We start from the raw sequence: 17,274 nt of genomic DNA on the forward strand, positions 1-17,274 counted from the left end.
CACTGCTTTGGTACTTACCAGCAGTAATGATTAAGCAGGTAGACCATGACCAGAGAACACAGCCATGAACAGGCTTTGAACAGAGAACAAAATCAACAGAACTCCATATGCTAATGATAACACTGCTGTGATACTTACCAGCAAGCAGGTAGACCATGAACAGAGAACACAGTCATGAACAGGCTTTGAACAGAGAACAACATGAACATGCAATCAACAGAACTGGAACGGGCCATAAACAGAAAACTAGGCCATGAACAGCCCATACGAGTCAAGTCAATAACGTGACTGACGAGAGCACCCACAGGGCTCCAGAGGGCACCCATTTGGGAATCAGATGCACCCCAAAAAAAATATGTTAATGCATCTAAAAATTATAATTGGTCGCACCAGTGCACCTTACATTTAGCAGGTCTGTCTATGTGTGTGTATGACGTATAGGTGCACCTGAATTATGCATTACATGAAAAAGGCGCACCGTGCAACCAACTAAAACGTTTAGTACTCTGGAGCCCTGAACAAACACCGCCCTTCCACCATTTCACCCTACTCTTAAACTGTGGGGCTTTTCATTCTTCTTCAGTGACCTGTAGCAACAGGCTCTGATGCTGACTTCACCTGTCAGCTTGTCTTTATTTGAAACTGTCAGGCATAAAACATGACATGATGAATAACAAGATAGTTTGACTTTTGATTGATTTAATACTTTATTAGCAGTTTGTATACAAAAGGCACATGACAGTACAGTTCAATACAGGGTCTGCTAAGAGGATTTAAACCCAAGAAAGCAATATGGCTTGTTTACATTGGGGTCCTTTGTCAACACAAATTGTAAAGGAAAAATGTACAACACCTTCATAATCGAAGATATAGCTGGACACATATAGTTTAAAACCCTTGTCCAGCAAAGAGTTCGATGCTTTACTGCTCACTTTTGCAATCCTGTGGACATCCGTCACTTTCATCCTTGGTAGCTCTTCTAAGCATCTGGTGTAAAAAAGAGCCATGCTGCTGGTCAGGGATGTTGAATGCATGCTACTCACAGCAGGTCCCGTATGCAAAAACGAGATGTGAAAGGATTAGATTTTCATAAAGAATCAGTCTATTTTGAGAATCACACATAAAGAATGTTGCATTCTTTTAGGTACAATGTCTTGCACATAGAAGTACATTTGACTTGGTGAGGTTGGTTATGTATAATACAGCCTGCAGATAGCATTACAGATAGCATTACATGCAGGTAAACAACAGGAGAAAAGAAATGCATGCAGCATAATAACGCTTCCCAGATCGGCATAACATGATAAAATGTCTTCTGATTATCAAACAAGTCCATATGGGGGTCTAACAAACGCGATGGTGACAACAGCAATTCATTGATCATGTCTCATAATATTAGCTAAAATGCAAATTTTGCTAACTAACAGTAAACGTTTTTACATGAAATACAGCCCAAAAACCCTGCTGACAAACGTTTGCTTATTAAATAGATTCTATAATATAATAATACAAACGTTTCATTACCTCTCTGTGACGATAAAGTTGTTTAAATAACAGGAGAAAAGTAGCTGAAAACAATGTATTTTGATGGGACCGGAAGAAGCCTACTCACCACGGAAGACCTACCGGAAATGCCTACTTCACGTTGTGCAAGTGGAGAATAACAGCAATTTTCACTGTCATGACAGCACTCACTGTGACAGCACTTACTGCCAGATTATGTTAATGCTATTCAAGTGAGGGGAGTGGCTGGGCGGGTTGTAGACGGCTATTATTCACGCCCAGTAGAGCGGCAGAGGTGTTAAATTGTAGCCTATCTTCAAGAGGCGTTTTCTCAGTTTACGTAAAGCACGGTTTTACAAGATTCAAATTAGCACATCTTCTTTAAAAAAAAATCCAGATTTCAACATATGACACATCATTTGAAAGTTTACATTCTGTACTTTCACAATCGGTACAAATCTGGAAAATGACAATGGAGACATGTGGTCACAATCGCTGGTCGCGGTCACCTTTGGTCCCTGTTGCCGTGAGCTGGTCCTGAACCAACGTCACCACCCATGGAAGACCAGAATGGAAAGGGAGGGGGATCCAGTGGGGGGAAAGTCACTGACTGTCATTGGGATCGGTTACACTACAGTACAGCGCACCGTTATCGCAGGCAGCATTGCCTCCTAAAGAAATGAATGCAGACTGTTTAATAAGTTGACGTTACACGAGCTGCTGAGGCTCAGAGCTTGATTGCTGTCAATGCGGGCGAGGACCTGATTGAGGCCCGTTGAGAGTCTGGCCAGAGACAGGCGCTGTGGGTGTGGTCTGCATGAGAACCACGTAGGAGAAACTGCGTGACCGGCCCAGTAGAAGAGAGCCGAGGCCGTCAGAGTGGAAGTGAGACAGACCTGCATAGAGAGAAGCTCTGCCAGCGATTGTACCGTCTGCTTTGCCGTGCCGGCATTTTGTGACTAAACTGTGCCAGCGCTTATGAAACTGTATAGCCTCCTGCTAAAGGGTATATTGTGGTAGGCTGCTTTTAAAGCGTTTTGGGTTGGAATGCATAGCTCTTTCTTGGACCATGTAATGTCGTTTGGTCAATGAATGAATGAATGAATGAAAACTTTATTTAACAGATTGCAGAATGGGTACAATACAGTACGGCTCAATACATACAATTGTTAAGGGGATGCAGACCTGAGAAAGACGTTTGTCTTGTTTCCATCAGGGTCCCCCATTTTCAATTCATATAGACATTTATGACATACACAACATACATGACATTTATGGCATAGGGACATATAGGTATTTAGTACTGATACATTTGTGACATAGGCGGTATTCAAATATACAGTACTGTTACCCCTAGATCCTGACAGAGTATATACATATGATGGGGAGGGGACTGTACATTAGGAGGGGGTGGGTGGGTGGGAGGGAAATATACATACGGCGGGGAGGGAATATATACATGCGGTGGGGAGGAGACTGTCTATTAGGAGGTGGTGGTCAAACAGTCTTTTATTTTTTCGTTTATTAAAAAATGTCTATTTAGTATACATTTTGTTTACAACATTTTCAATGGGTAGAAGCGTGGGGGTTAACCCAGCTCCCCCCGCCAGACATTTCTTGGGTGCAGAGGAGAGCTGGTCGCCGGTGCTCTATCTCTGGGAGGAAGCAGAGATGATTGGCGTTCTTGAGGGGTGGATACAGTGGTGGCACTGTGCATTCCACTGAAGTCAGGCCGGCAGGAAGACTCTGTCGCTGACCAGAGGGGCCCTTTGGACTGTAGGCTTGGGACAGGTGGAGAAAGTGGCAGGAGAGATTGGACCTCTCCCTTTCCATGGTCTGGCAAGCTGCTGAGACTTCCTCAATGAAAGCTCTAAAGAGGATTGTATTTAGATAGGGGGCTCATCTACTTTAGATAGAGATAGCTACATCCTACATGTATCTCTGCATAAGGGTTAGAGATGGCTGTCGCACTGCCAGCAGCCAGAGCCTGCACCTGGGGTATGATCTCTTCATCTCGTTAATCTGTTCTCTTCCTGCTGCCATAGAGGACAGGTAGGAAGTAAGAAGAGTGACGTTCGCGGCAGCAGCACTCTGTGGAGGGAAATGCCTCGTCTGCCATCAGGTCAAACAGCTGACGCTGGAGAAGCTGATTCAGTCTTGGCTTCCTTCCTCATTCTGGACAGAGGACACTCTCTTTCTGCTGAGGCACACGCTCCTCTACCTGCACATACATACGGTAGGTATAGGTGGAGGCGGTGGCTTTGATCCCGGCCATGTCCCTTACCAGCCTTGGCTAAGCAATGGTCAATGGTGGGAAAGCGAGGGTATACAGTACATTTACATTTAGTCATTTAGCTGACGCTTTTATCCAAAGCGACTTACAATTTCTGTACGACAAGTCATCAGGAAGGGCACAACTCTATCAGCTGAGTAACAATGTTCATCAACGTGTTGAGTGCTACAGTGTAGGTTAGTTTATTAGGACAAGTGCATTACAGTAAGGTTAGTTAGGGTTAGATTTTTTTTTTGGTAGGGGTCGTCACTTCACTGGCGGACCACGGAAATACTCTATGAATAATATGAAGGAAGCAGAGGCACCGGGAGAGTGTTCCATTTCCGTCAATCTCTGACCCAGAAGCATCGTCTGCATCGGGGGGAAGAGAGAGACTCAGCGCTCCAGGGTCGTCCTCGTCAAGGAGAAGATGGACTCGGCAGGAGACTGAGGCGTGTCCTGAAGGGGACATCCGTGGGGACAACTCGGCTGAGTTTCCTTCACTGCGTCAGTGATGGAAGTGGGAGGGCGTTATGCCGGTCCAACACCTGCTTATGTAGCTACAGCAGAAGGGAGTGTCGCCCTGGGCTGTGATAGATATCCTGATCCTATCACCCAATAGGTGCAGGAGCAGTCTACTAGGCGAAGAGAGAGAGGCTGAAGCCATCACTAGATACTGTATAACAATACCTTTATCTCTGCGTTCAAGGTTGTTTCCATGGACACAGTGAATAAAAAAGGCTGCACAGACCCCATGAAATGTTATTATTTAACTTTTTTCAACACATTTTCGGTTGTCATTTATAAAAGACACAAGAAAATATGGGGGGACAATAATATAATGCGCCAACATTATGAGAAATGCACTTACCGTCTTTTCGAGAGTCAGACAAGAAGATGGATATCAATTTCCTCTATAGCTATACAAACCTTATACAAAGCAAATGACTTATTCTTAAATTTACATCAGCATTGTTCCACAAGTTTACCCCAACAATACTTATTATTTTCCCTTAAAGGAACATGCCAACATTATGGGAAATGCGCTTACCGTCGTCAAAATCAATGTGGATGACATCATAAATCAAAAGGATCAAAGCTATAATGTAGAGATGTCCTCCACTAAAGAAATTCCTGGTCGACTAATAGTCATATGACTTTGTCTACCAATAGTCATATGACTTTTTCTACCAATAGTCATATGACTTTGTCTACCAATAGTCATATGACTTTGTCTACCAATAGTCATATGACTTTTTCTACCAATAGTCATATGACTTTGTCTACCAATAGTCATATGACTTTGTCTACCAATAGTCATATGACTTTGTCTATTATGACTTTGTCTACCAATAGTCATATGACTTTGTCTACCAATAGTCATATGACTTTTTCTACCAATAGTCACATGACTTTGTCTACCAATAGTCACATGACTTTGTCTACCAATAGTCATATGACTTTGTCTACCAATAGTCATATGACTTTGTCTACCAATAGTCATAAAGTATTCTCTTTAGTAAACTGTATTCTATATCATCTATTTCTTTTTGTGTTTGTGGCTAACTTTATTTACACTTTGTATTTATATTTGTTTATGTAGTGATTGTTATGTTGTACTGTACACCACTGTCACAGTATGTAACATAGTGTCTTGTACATCCATGTAGGCTGGACACCTTTGAGTGTATGACAATGGATTAACCCATGTGTTTTTGTTACTTACCAAATGTCTGGTGGACCCACAGCATTATTGGGATTTTAAAACAATAAAGCCATAACAATTAATGTAAAAATACTTAACAGATTAACTTTATGTCAATTTCACACAATCTAGACAGCTATATGGTTAATATTTGGCCATTTTCCTCTGCTAGATCACGTTTATCAATAAAAGTGCTATTTGTTTTGTTTATATAATTTATATTACACCACGTATGTAATATAAATGTAATATAAACAGTGTGCACCAAATGAAAATGTGTTCTTTTTAGTTATTCACCTAAAATGAGCCAAGGCCAATGAGTCTCGTGTTAAAACAAACATAATTTCTGTATCATTAGTAAACATTGAAAACGGATACAGACCTGAACACCACAGGGTAAAAAGAATCAATCAATCAATCATTAGCCAAGTAAAGTACTGTAAGTAAAGTGAAAAAGAAAATGAAAAAAAACTGGAAAATATAGTTGTGATTGTGGGTAAAAACTCCTCAAGATGTCGACCGCGAGGGCCGACGGCCCCATGGCCTCATTCAGATGGAGGCGTTTAGGAACAAAGGCCTGGGAGGGAGTCTCGGTCGTCTCGTGCCCCTGCTGTGTCACCGTGACCCTCCTCACATCAAACTTGACTGCTCGTGTCTCGTCTGCGTGCCGACGTGTCGTGTAGGCTGTGTGTGTCGCTCTGTCAAAAGACATGTCCTGCATTTGCCGCAGCCCATCGTGGGCAGCGGGATGAGAGCGTTTGTCAGTGGAGCTGACACGCATGCCACTTTACTGGGGGACTGACAGAGGGCCACGCCGCACTGTCACTTCCCCAGATCTATAGCCCGAGGATAGACACAGAGACACACACACACAGACAGATATGCACACACACACATGCATGCACACACACGCACAAGTATGCACGCGCACACACACACACTAATGACACAAGGGTAAACAGAGTCGGTCTGATGATTGACTGACTGACTGACAGACAGACTGACTGACTAGTCGGAGGAAGCCGGGGCCCTGTGTCACCCCTCATTCTCACAATCTCCAACTGTCACATCAAACAGTCCCTCTCTCTCTCTCTCCCTCCCTCCCCACTACCGCTCCTCCTCTCCCACGTCCCCCCGTCTCCCTTGACATTCCTCACGCAGATCTCATCAGAACGACTGGCTGAAACGCATCCTCTAACTCAGGAGGACGTAGAGATATACCAGTATCGCCCCCTTCTGATCAACGGCGCGTACATATTATAATGTGGAGCCACTGTCACTCCGTGGGCCATGGTGAGGTCGAGACAAGCGGTCGCAAATGTAGGCTACGGCGCGTTCTGATCTCAAATGAGATCTCTAGATGTTTTGGGTGCTACTTACCTGTGTTTGAGAATTATGTAAATGATTGCATGATTGCATGATGATGCATGCAGAATTGCTTCTCTGGTTTTCTGGCACTTTGTTCATTTACCAGCTATCCTGTTTATGGGATTATAGTGTCCCCTAGTGGCTAAATGGGATATGGCATCAATGGACATTTTCTTTTTCACTTTTGTGGTCCATATTCACAAATAAATCTGCACGTGTGAGCTATTTTATGCGAATATCGACTTGATTTGTCGTTTCCACACATATTGCTAATATCATGTTTCCATATTCCTACTTTTTGAGATGTAGTTTCATGTGGACTTGCATAGCTCCTGCTTTTGAAGAAACCAATTGTGATTATATTCAGTCTGTAATGCCTTCAGATTGCCAATAGATGGCAATATCCATTCATGCAACACATTCATTCTTCATGGATTAACACAACACATTCACAAGGGAGATTAATGATGATTACACCATACACTAGATGATTAAGCCATTCAGTAGATTGAATCAATGATTGCTATATGGGAAAACGGGAGATCATCCAGTGAGGCATGTATACTGCAGTCATGGTTTTTGCTGACTGTCTTTGAACATTACTCAGTCTGCTCACTCAAGAGAGCTACTGTGGTAATATTGCCTTGGAATTTCATAATTAATATGTGTGAATAAATTAGAGAACCATAAATGTAAAGCCAGATGTACCTTTCAATAGCAGAGTGGACTCAGTGGTTAAACAGTCTCAACTGTCAGTTGAGACAGCTGCATCAGATAACAGCTGCAACAGTTATTTCAACCCCCACTCAAGCAATGACTAAATTAGAGAACAAACGACACCTTCTCGAACTGACTATATGTAAATGCTGATCAGAGAAAGCTGGGTTGACCACAGGGCAGACCAGTTTAGACTTGTTGAAGCATGGACACTAACTCACAAACAAAGTAATCGATTAATCAACTGTTTAGTATCAAAAGGTCTAATATGATGTCTGGTATCAGTCTTAGAAAGCACTGACTGTACTTGGATGATATTAGACATCTATAGCCATACCAAAGGGTTAAAGCGATCATGTCACACCCCCCCTCGTGAGACAAGCCAGGTCCCTTCATCTCAGCAAAAGATCACACGGACGTGGGCCACCGATGGGCCCCTTCTGTCCCATCACGTCCCCACAACCCCAGGGGGGGGGGCTGCCAGCGCCCACAAGGACACCCCCCACAAGAAGACGCTAGGATTGGACCAGCCATATGTAGTATTGGCTAGAAATGATAGTATATAGGGCCCTACATAGGGTTATTCAGGAGCTCTCGGACCCAACCAGGGGTCTGGGGGCTCCCCCACCGCTTCGAAACCACCCAGAAACAACTGTGAGCTGATTGCATTTTACGTGAGTAAAATCATGGGAAACACCAAATGGTTGTTTATAGATTAGAGTAATGTTGTACAGATCCCTGATCTGTAAACCAGATTTACTCATGTATAATGTGTACAGTAAACCATGTATGTTCAAATTATGTTAACCAAGTGACTGTTTGATGTGCAGTATTTAGGTTTGAAGATGCAAACCTGATTGTGATATTTCTGTACAACAGACAGCTGTTAAATATTCTCTGATCATCTGTTGTATGTAGAAGTCAACCTTCTATTCACCTTGGACTCCTGGCTCTGATCAAATAAATCAGCTGAGTTGAACTACAATTCTGGTTTGTCTGGCGTACACGTTTTATTCTTCATCTGCATTAAGCCAGATGAGGAGACCAACCATTCTATCAAGTATGAATCTTTCCTCCTCCGTCCAGATAATCAATCTCATTGTATTGTACTACAATAACCACAAATTATTGTAGGAAGTCTGTGGGATTTTACTACACTACTTAATCCAAGCTGCTTGTTAAATATATTTATACAGTGCTGAATTTCATAAATGTGAAACGAATAACGGTCATTTAGAAAAACCCACAGAGATTCACGGGCCTCTGTTGCTCTCATACCCTAACCTGATGCATTATGCAGGTGCCTGGATAGACGGCCTGCACTATATATACAGTCATATCAAAACCCGATCGGCATCACAGAGCAGCCCGGTCTCCTTCTTCTTCCCCACGTGGCTCCAATGTCACAGTTGTTTAACTCCAGTAATACGGGCCAATTAAGTATGGAGGGGGGGGGGGGGGGCCTGCGGGGAGCTATACATGCTTTTGAGTGCATGTCGCAACCCCCCAGAAGCGCTGGTCAGCAGGGTTTGTACTACAGGGCATGAATGATTAATCCCGAGATGGACTTGTCTTCCTCAACGGGGCATGTTGCTGCAGCATCGACCGTGTTGTCTGATCCCAAGCTGCGTATGAGCGGTATGAACGGTACAGCTGTTGGGGGAGTGTATTTCATGTCTCCCATTACTCATAGATTTCATCCTCCTACACGCGGCTAAGAATAAGACGTAGACGTGGATTGGAAATGAGCAAGATATATCTATGTGTGCGTTTTATTTCTATTTTTTTTATAGATCGCTGAGATTTGTTACTGCTCCGGTTTGAGTCTGTATCAAGTGCTTTGATAGCAGGAAAAAGGAGGATTCCCGCGTTTGATAATGATGAAAGTCGGGCTAGAGCTTAGAAAACGGGAGATTTGTTGATCGCAAATATGAATTCCGACGTGTTTGATCAAGATCAGAACTCGAATATTATCAAACATATTCATTTATTTAAAAGGAAATAGATAAAATACAAATGAAAAAGAAAGAAAACCCACATAAATGATTTCATGATGATTATTAAGGTCAAAAAGAAACCAGCTTTCTATCTGGGGAATACTGTACGTTTGCCTTGTAACTTGCAGGCGGTTCTCTTGTGAGATTTATGATAAGAGGAGTTGTGCCAGAGGGCTCTTTCTGGAGGATATATAATACTGTACAGTGCAATGCCAGGTAAACGATACAGCACATCAGGTCATTCAATGGTAAACATCTTTTATATCAAATATTTCAAATGTTCAAAGTTTCATCAATACAATGATAGCAAAGTTCACACGAAACAACCCCAGCGAAGCCTCTCAAGCCTCAAGAATGTCTCACATTTTTAATCATATCCCTTTGGACTCATTCTTCTGCTTCCTCCACCACCACCGTCACCTCATTAATGTCTCTCGCAGCTCCTCCAGTTCTCTGCCTCTAAAGATCAGTCTCACCCACTCTTCTCACAGTTCAGTTGGCCCCTGCTCTCCTTCAGCTTGTTCGTCTGGCCCTCGGGGGCCTTGGCCCGGCTCGCCGGGTCTCCCCTCAGCTCGCTAACCACGGCTCTCAGGGTTTTGAACCTGTCCAGCCGGGGACTCTTGGCCCTCGGCCCCCCTCGCCGTGGGGCCCCTGAACCCGCGGAGGAGCCGCCTCTGAACCCTCGCCGGCGCTCAGGGAGCTGAGCGAGCGCACCGCCGCCAGGCCGCGCTCTCTGCAGGAGTGGCGGCGCGCCGTCGTCATGGTGCCCAGGTCCGCCGGGTGCTCCGTGTCGCGGATGACCTCGCACAGGTAGCGCGCCAGGTCCTGGCTGGAGAAGGACAGCGTCTTCTGGGAGCGGCGGAAGGTCAGCGGGGACGGCAGGGTCTGCGTCTCCGACGGGGGCACGGCGAGGCGCAGCGCGATGGCGGTGCTGCCCCCGACCCGCCGGACGCCCCGGTCCTGCTGGCGTCCTGCGGGGGCTTGGTCTGCGGGTAGGAGATGATGCCCTGGGGGTAGCTGTATCTGAGAGACTGGGCCGGGCTGGGCTGGAGGGAGCGCTGGAGCTCCACCATGTTGAAGGCATTCTGGAGAGAGAGAGAGAGAGGGGGGAGAGAGATAGAGAGAGAGAGAGGGGGAGAGAGAGAGAAAGAGAGAGAGAGAGAGAGAGAGAGAGAGAGAGAGAGAGAGAGAGAGAGAGAGAGAGAGAGAGAGAAGAGAGAGAGAGAGAAAGAGAGAGAGAGGGGGGGAAGAGACAGAGAGAAGAGAAGAGAGAGAGAGAGAGAGAGAGAGAGCAAGGGGAAGAGAGAGATGAGATGGGGGAATGGAAGGGGAGGGAGAGATAACATTAAGTCAGACGTGGAGATATGTGGAATAGAGAGAGAGAGTGGTGGAGAGAGTGAGAGGGAAACAGACAAGTGAGAAGTGGGGCAACGTGGGAAGGAGAGAGGAGAGAGAGAGAGAAAGAGAGAGAGAGATAAGTGAAATGAAGAAGAAAAAGCAGTAGGAAAAGGCATTAGGGACAGACGGTACCAAAGGTGACGGCTCTCTGCTCCAGCTCTTTATTGAGCGGAACAGATGATGAAAGACTGCATCATCGCGGCAATACCAATCCTGTGACCAGAACACTCAGAGATCACCTCTGCCGGCAAGCAGGCCCTGTCCCTCAAGGCAAGCAGGTCCGTCCCCCAAGGCAAGCAGGCCCTTTCCCCCAAGGCAAGCAGGCCCATCCCCCAAGGCAAGCAGGCCCATCCCCAAGGCAAGCAGGCCCATCCCCCAAGACAAGCAGGCCCTGTCCCTCAAGGCAAGCAGGCCCATCCCCCAAGACAAGCAGGCCCTGTCCCTCAAGGCAAGCAGGCCCATCCCCCAAGGCAAGCAGGCTCCATCCCCCAAGGCAAGCAGGCTCCATCCCCCAAGACAAGCAGGCCCTGTCCCCCAAGGCAAGCAGGCCCGTCCCTCAAGGCAAGCAGGCCCTGTCCCCCAAGGCAAGCAGGCCCATCCCCCAAGACAAGCAGGCCCTGTCCCTCAAGGCAAGCAGGCCCAGCCCCCAAGGCAAGCAGGCCCCTCCCCCAAGGCAAGCAGGCCCTGTCCCCCAAGGCAAGCAGGCCCTGTCCCCCAAGGCAAGCAGGCCCCATCCCCCAAGGCAAGCAGGCCCAGCCCCCAAGGCAAGCAGGCCCAGCCCCCAAGGCAAGCAGGCCCCATCCCCCAAGGCAAGCAGGCCCAGCCCCCAAGGCAAGCAGGCCCCATCCCCCAAGGCAAGCAGGCCCAGCCCCCAAGGCAAGCAGGCCCAGCCCCCAAGGCAAGCAGGCCCAGCCCCCAAGGCAAGCAGGCCCCATCCCCCAAGGCAAGCAGGCCCAGCCCCCAAGGCAAGCAGGCCCCATCCCCCAAGGCAAGCAGGCCCATCCCCCAAGGCAAGCAGGTCCGTCCCCCAAGGCAAGCAGGCCCTGTCCCCCAAGGCAAGCAGGCCCGTCCCCCAAGGCAAGCAGACCCCGTCCCCCAAGGCAAGCAGGCCCTGTCCCTCAAGACAAGCAGGCCCTGTCCCCCAAGGCAAGCAGACCCCGTCCCCCAAGGCAAGCAGGCCCTGTCCCCCAAGACAAGCCGACCCATCCCCCAAGGCAAGCAGACCCCGTCCCCCAAGGCAAGCAGGCCCTGTCCCCCAAGACAAGCAGGCCCTGTCCCCCAAGGCAAGCAGGTCTGTGTTTAACTCGTTTTCAATCAGGAAGTATCTGTTTGTTGGACAGAAAAGTTCAGAGAGGGTGAACTTTTCATTGGAACCGAGCAAAGTGTCGCCACCCGCCAGAAGCTGTCGTCTCAGCAAAGGCGAGTCGGGTTGTAGTTAAAAAAGAAACGAACGGACAGTAATACCGTCAAATTTCTGTTCAGCGACGGATCAATGTAGCCTAAGAGCTAAGACAAAGATCCACTGTCAGAGGAGAGGATGTTGGCAACAACAGAGCCATTGATTGGCCCAGTAATTAATTATCTGATTGCAGAGAGAGGGGGAAAACTGCTATTACCAGCACTATAAAAACAAATAGAAGCATTAACGGCCGTTGGTATCTACTTGCTTAATTTCCACTAATTGACTCCCATTCTGGGATCTCTGGGGAACCTATATTTTTGGTGTTAATTTCCAGGCTCTGACACATACCGCTTCTCCGCTTGGCTGCCAGAGGCACCATATCCGATATTTAACGTTTCCCTTTTCTACTTTCCTCCTCACTTTACTTGTGTGATTTCATTCTGTTTCTCCTCAGTGGTTCCCTTAGAATTTTTTAACGATGGAGGATAATAGACATCAGAGAGATTTAACTATTTTCTTCCGCCCCTTCTGAGGCCTGCCCCCAAAATTGTCCATTTTAGTTTTAGTTTTTGAGGACTGCATACTTTTTTTGCAAACCAAAACACTATACTTTATACTTATAGCACATGCATGAGCCTGGTCTCTTTTGAAAGATGACATTCAGAAGTTTCTGATACAATAAAGATCATAAAATCTTAGTGCTAATGAAATAGTGTAACATAGGTCGGAACTTGAGTTGTAGAAAAACGTGTTTTCTGTAGCAGTTAGTAGTAGTATTTCCCCAGAAATTCATATAGCTGAAACGACACCTGGGTCCATAGCCTGAAGTCTTGTTTCATTTCATAAAAATCCATTCAGAAATGAGTGATTAGGAGCAATTTTGGTAAACTATGTAGCGTTCCTGGTTTTTATTTCCTCATAGACTTCAATTCATTCTGCGGTTTTTCTCTTCCTGTTTTTCGCTCGTGACTTTTCACCTAGATTTCACGTACATCCCCATGTGGGGAATCATTGGAAAGCCACACTCATTGGCTACAACCCTGTGCAATCATTTTCGAGATCGCCAAATGATTGATGGAGCTAGAGCCCCAGGAGTTTGTGTTGTATTTGTACAACACTGTGTACTTCGGCGCACGCCTCACATATCGGCATGTAACTCGAGAACCGCTGAACGAATTTTGTCACCTGAAACGGCTATCGACAGGCAACAAATGTGAAACAAAAGAAATATGCACACCCACATGTCGCATCTTTTCACTGCAGCAGCTCGAACTCTCAGTGGCGGGGAGTAACGCGTGGGAGTCTCACGCTGCCCCCGCTACTTCCTGTTTCCACCGCACCAGCGTCACCCAACCGACCTGTAGGAGTCGCTGTCCACAACGTCCAATCCCCACCGGCTTTCCCACCCTCTAACACTGCCAATTGTGTTAGTATGACGGCCGGCCAAGCCAGTAGCAACGCAGAGAGCTGGGCTCGATACCAGCATAACCTGCGTTAGTGGCGAGCGCCTTGCCCACTGCGCCACTCAGCCGCCCTAAATATATGCTATCTGTGTGTGTGTGTGTGTGTGTGTATGCACCCATGTGTGCCTATGTCTGAAGAAAAAACTGTATTTGTGAATGACTGTGTGTATGCATCCTGCATGTGTGTGTTCAAATCATGCGTGTTCTCTGTGCGTGTCATACCTGGTCCTCCTCCCCGCCGCCCTCCTCGTCGTAGTTGAGGACGTTCTCCCGGATGTCCTCCCACTCGCCGTGGTGGGCCGCCACGTGGTACACGCCCTCCTTCCCCTTGTGCCTCCTCCAGCAGGAGTACAGGAACAGACCCAGCATCAGCACTGGGGGGCGCCAGAGAGCAGGTTTAGCATACAAACACATCGAGCCCCCCCCCCCCCCCCACTGACTGGGAGCCACCCCTTCTTTCACACATAATAAAAAATGACATTTTGGAGAGAAAAAAGAAAACGACTGTATCTGTTATGGTTTCTGCGGGTGTGAACTAAACGCAGAGTGGGTGATGGCAATGAGGCGGGGGGGAGATGTGGGACAGTACATTTCTCAGATGGGAGGAAATCTAATATTCCTGGGCCACAGTTTCCATTCCTAGTTACCCCTCTTTTTCTCTTTTAACCCCGTGTTTCCTGCCCTTACTGTAACCCCCCCCCCCCCTCAACACAGCATGGTAATAACTTAGCTGAGTGCTGTACTGGGAACTTGCGCCACACACAACACTCTAACTCATTTTCCTTCACAAGCTCTATTAGTACCGCTGACTGTACACTCAGGACAGAGTGTACTCTCAGGACATACTAATGGAAACATATTCGGAAACAAAAGCACCATCTTTCCACCTGCTTCCTTTGATGTCGGGCTCTCTCTCTGTTTTCCCGTCTTATCAAAGACCACAGTTCCTCGGAAACCCTATTAACCGAATCTGCGCTCCTCGCAGCTTAAACCCCAAAGCCCTCCGTGCGGTTTGTGCCGTGCGGCGGTTGGAGGGAGGAATGCTGCGAGAGAGTGTGCGCGTGCGGCTGTGCAGGAATGCTACCAAAGCACACGCATCAATCACGGCTATTGTGTGTTGAATTATACAACATGCTGGACTGACCTTTAAAACCCATTAATCTCAACCAATATTTTTTCTTCTCCTGTCTACTATTCCACTTTCTCTCTCTCTTTCTCTCGCTCTCCACTGCTCTTGTTCGTTATAACTGTTATCTCTTTCTCTTTATCTCGCCAATTGGGAGGTTCTGCCGCCCTCTCAGCCTTCACATTTCAACATCTCTCTTTCTGCATTGGTCTCTCCCTCCCCCTCTCTCTCTCTCTCTCTCTCTCTCTCTCTCTCTCTCTCCCTCCCTCTCTCCCTCCTCCCTCCCAGCCTCGTTAGCGTCCTCCTCTCGTTCCGTCCTCCTATCGCTATCGGCCTCCCTCCCTTTCTCCCTCTCTCCCTTTCTCCCTCTCTCCCTCTCTCTCGCACTCTCTCCCTCCCTCGTTAGCGTCCTCCCCCTCGTTCCGTCCTCTCCTATCGGCCTCCCTCCCTCTCTCGCTTCCTCTCTCCCTCCCTCATTAGCGTCCTCCCCCTTGTTCCGTCCTCTCCTATCGGCCTCCCTCTCTCATTCTCTCTCTCCCCCCTCTCTCTCTCTCTCTCTCTCTCTCTCTCTCTCTCTCTCTCTCTCTCTCTCTCTCTCTCTCTCTCTCTCTCTCTCTCTCTCTCCCTCCCTCCCTCCCTCCCTCCCTCCCTCCCTCCCTCCCTCCCGGCCTCGTTAGCATCCTATCGTCCTCTCCCTTTCGTCTGGCCTCTGCTCTTTTATCGCGCCTGCTTGATGAGGAGCCACTCGATGTGAAATACTTTATTGCGTCCTGTATTTGGTTTAATTGGAAACGCTTTGAGAAAATGCCAGGGAAATTAAATTTATGGTTCAGAAAATGGAAAACACGGCAACTTCCCCGATGAGGTCGCGCAAAAGAGGCAGGTATGGCTGAATGGGACTGTGACGTAAGTGCGAGGCCTTCTGGTATTGTAGGACACAGACGTAATAGCAGTAGTAGTGGAGGGAGACATAATAGCGGCGTGTATAGACTGTTCCACTGGAATTCTGTTGCTAGGGAACAGTTTGGACCCGATTGTATTTCCTGTCAGTTATTGAAGAAGAAGAAGAAGACGTCTTTAATTGTCATGCAGATTAACACACACATGCGAGATGGACGACACACAGGAACACACACATGCAGTCTCTCTGCACTTTTCCCATCCCTTCCCCCCCAAGGGCAGCTTGGCGCCCCGGGGACCAATCCAAGTGCTCCTGTTCGTCTTCGTCAGGGACGCGACAGCATAGTGACCTGTTCTGCATGTTTTTCCATGGGGTTCATCTTATTGGGAGGGAACCCTTGCGAGCACGGGGGGGAGAACATGCAAACTCCACACAGAAAGGCCCGGGATACCTGGCAACGCGGCAACCTGGTCCCCAAGAAGGAATCAAACCCAGGACCTTCTAGCTGTGAGGCGACAGTGTTAACCACTGCACCACCACGGGAAATACATGTGGGTCCTTGGAATGTTATTGTTGTCATATCTTATTCAACAGTTGAACAGCTGTATTATCAACTGCCATAACTGTCCTGGCGACCTGCATGGGAGGTAGAACAATGGAAGTTATAATTGAATTTACACTTTCCAGCTTGGAGGCACAACAATGGAAGTTATAATCGAACTTCCACTTTCCAGCTTGGAGGCAGAACAATGGAAGTTATAATGGAAACACATTAGCCCTTTCACTAACTGCTAACTCTGTACAACTAGCTGACTGCATAGCTACGTAACCTTGTTGATTATACTCCTATCCATATCTACTGCCTACATCGGTCATGCACTTTATTCATACTGTATTTACTTTAATTTATACTAATTATATCCAACCTATATGTTGACATGTCTGCTGTTTCTTGTGGAAACAGCTCTTTATTGTTTGTGTTGCCACGTGGGGTTGCATGATGGACATTATGATGACAGCCAATGGCAGAGTGGCATGTGACACCTACTCTGTGTGTACTATTATGAACACCTGAAAATAAAGTCCCCTTTCCCCTTTCTGTTCCAGCTATGGTCATTGTTGTCAATCTAGCTCTGAGTATACATGTCTTATCTAGTCGTACTATTTATAACACTGTCTATATTGTCTATAATAATGTATTACAATTATTCTTACCATTGTCTATAGTGTCGGGAATCCTCTTGAAAGAGGGGGATCAGACAAATAATTTAGTTATATTCAGATGTGGATTTCTTTTATAGTTTAATTATGCAAAAGTAATAAGAATAAACAGATGCAGGAAAAGATAAAAGACAGCAGACTATACTCTCGAGTCAATGAGTCCTTAGACGTCGTGCCACACAGACTGGTGCGGTCCAGCAG

General features: G+C 46.9%; 1 protein-coding gene across 1 annotated transcript; it reads right to left on the minus strand.

The window, feature by feature from the left end:
• Positions 1-10,098: 10,098 nt before the first annotated feature.
• On the minus strand, positions 10,099-15,024 carry LOC311248320 (uncharacterized protein). The gene is made up of 3 exons (XM_084339223.1): positions 14,970-15,024; positions 14,048-14,199; positions 10,099-10,647 (listed from the first exon to the last, which is right to left on the minus strand). The coding sequence occupies exons 1-3, from the start codon at positions 14,980-14,982 to the stop codon at positions 10,429-10,431; spliced, it is 384 nt and encodes a 127-aa protein (XP_084195349.1). The 5' UTR covers positions 14,983-15,024; the 3' UTR covers positions 10,099-10,428.
• Between the last annotated feature and the right edge of the window lie 2,250 nt (positions 15,025-17,274).

Source organism: Notolepis coatsorum (assembly GCF_963971535.1).
Source record: "Notolepis coatsorum genome assembly, contig: SCAFFOLD_886, whole genome shotgun sequence".
Classification (NCBI taxonomy): Eukaryota; Metazoa; Chordata; class Actinopteri; order Aulopiformes; family Paralepididae; genus Notolepis; species Notolepis coatsorum.

Excerpts from the sequence above, each read along its gene's own strand:
- LOC311248320 (XM_084339223.1), bottom strand. Across the intron at positions 10,648-14,047 it reads GCGGCGGGGAGGAGGACCAG|AATGCCTTCAACATGGTGGA; the intron begins GTATGACACGCA and ends CTCTCTCTCCAG.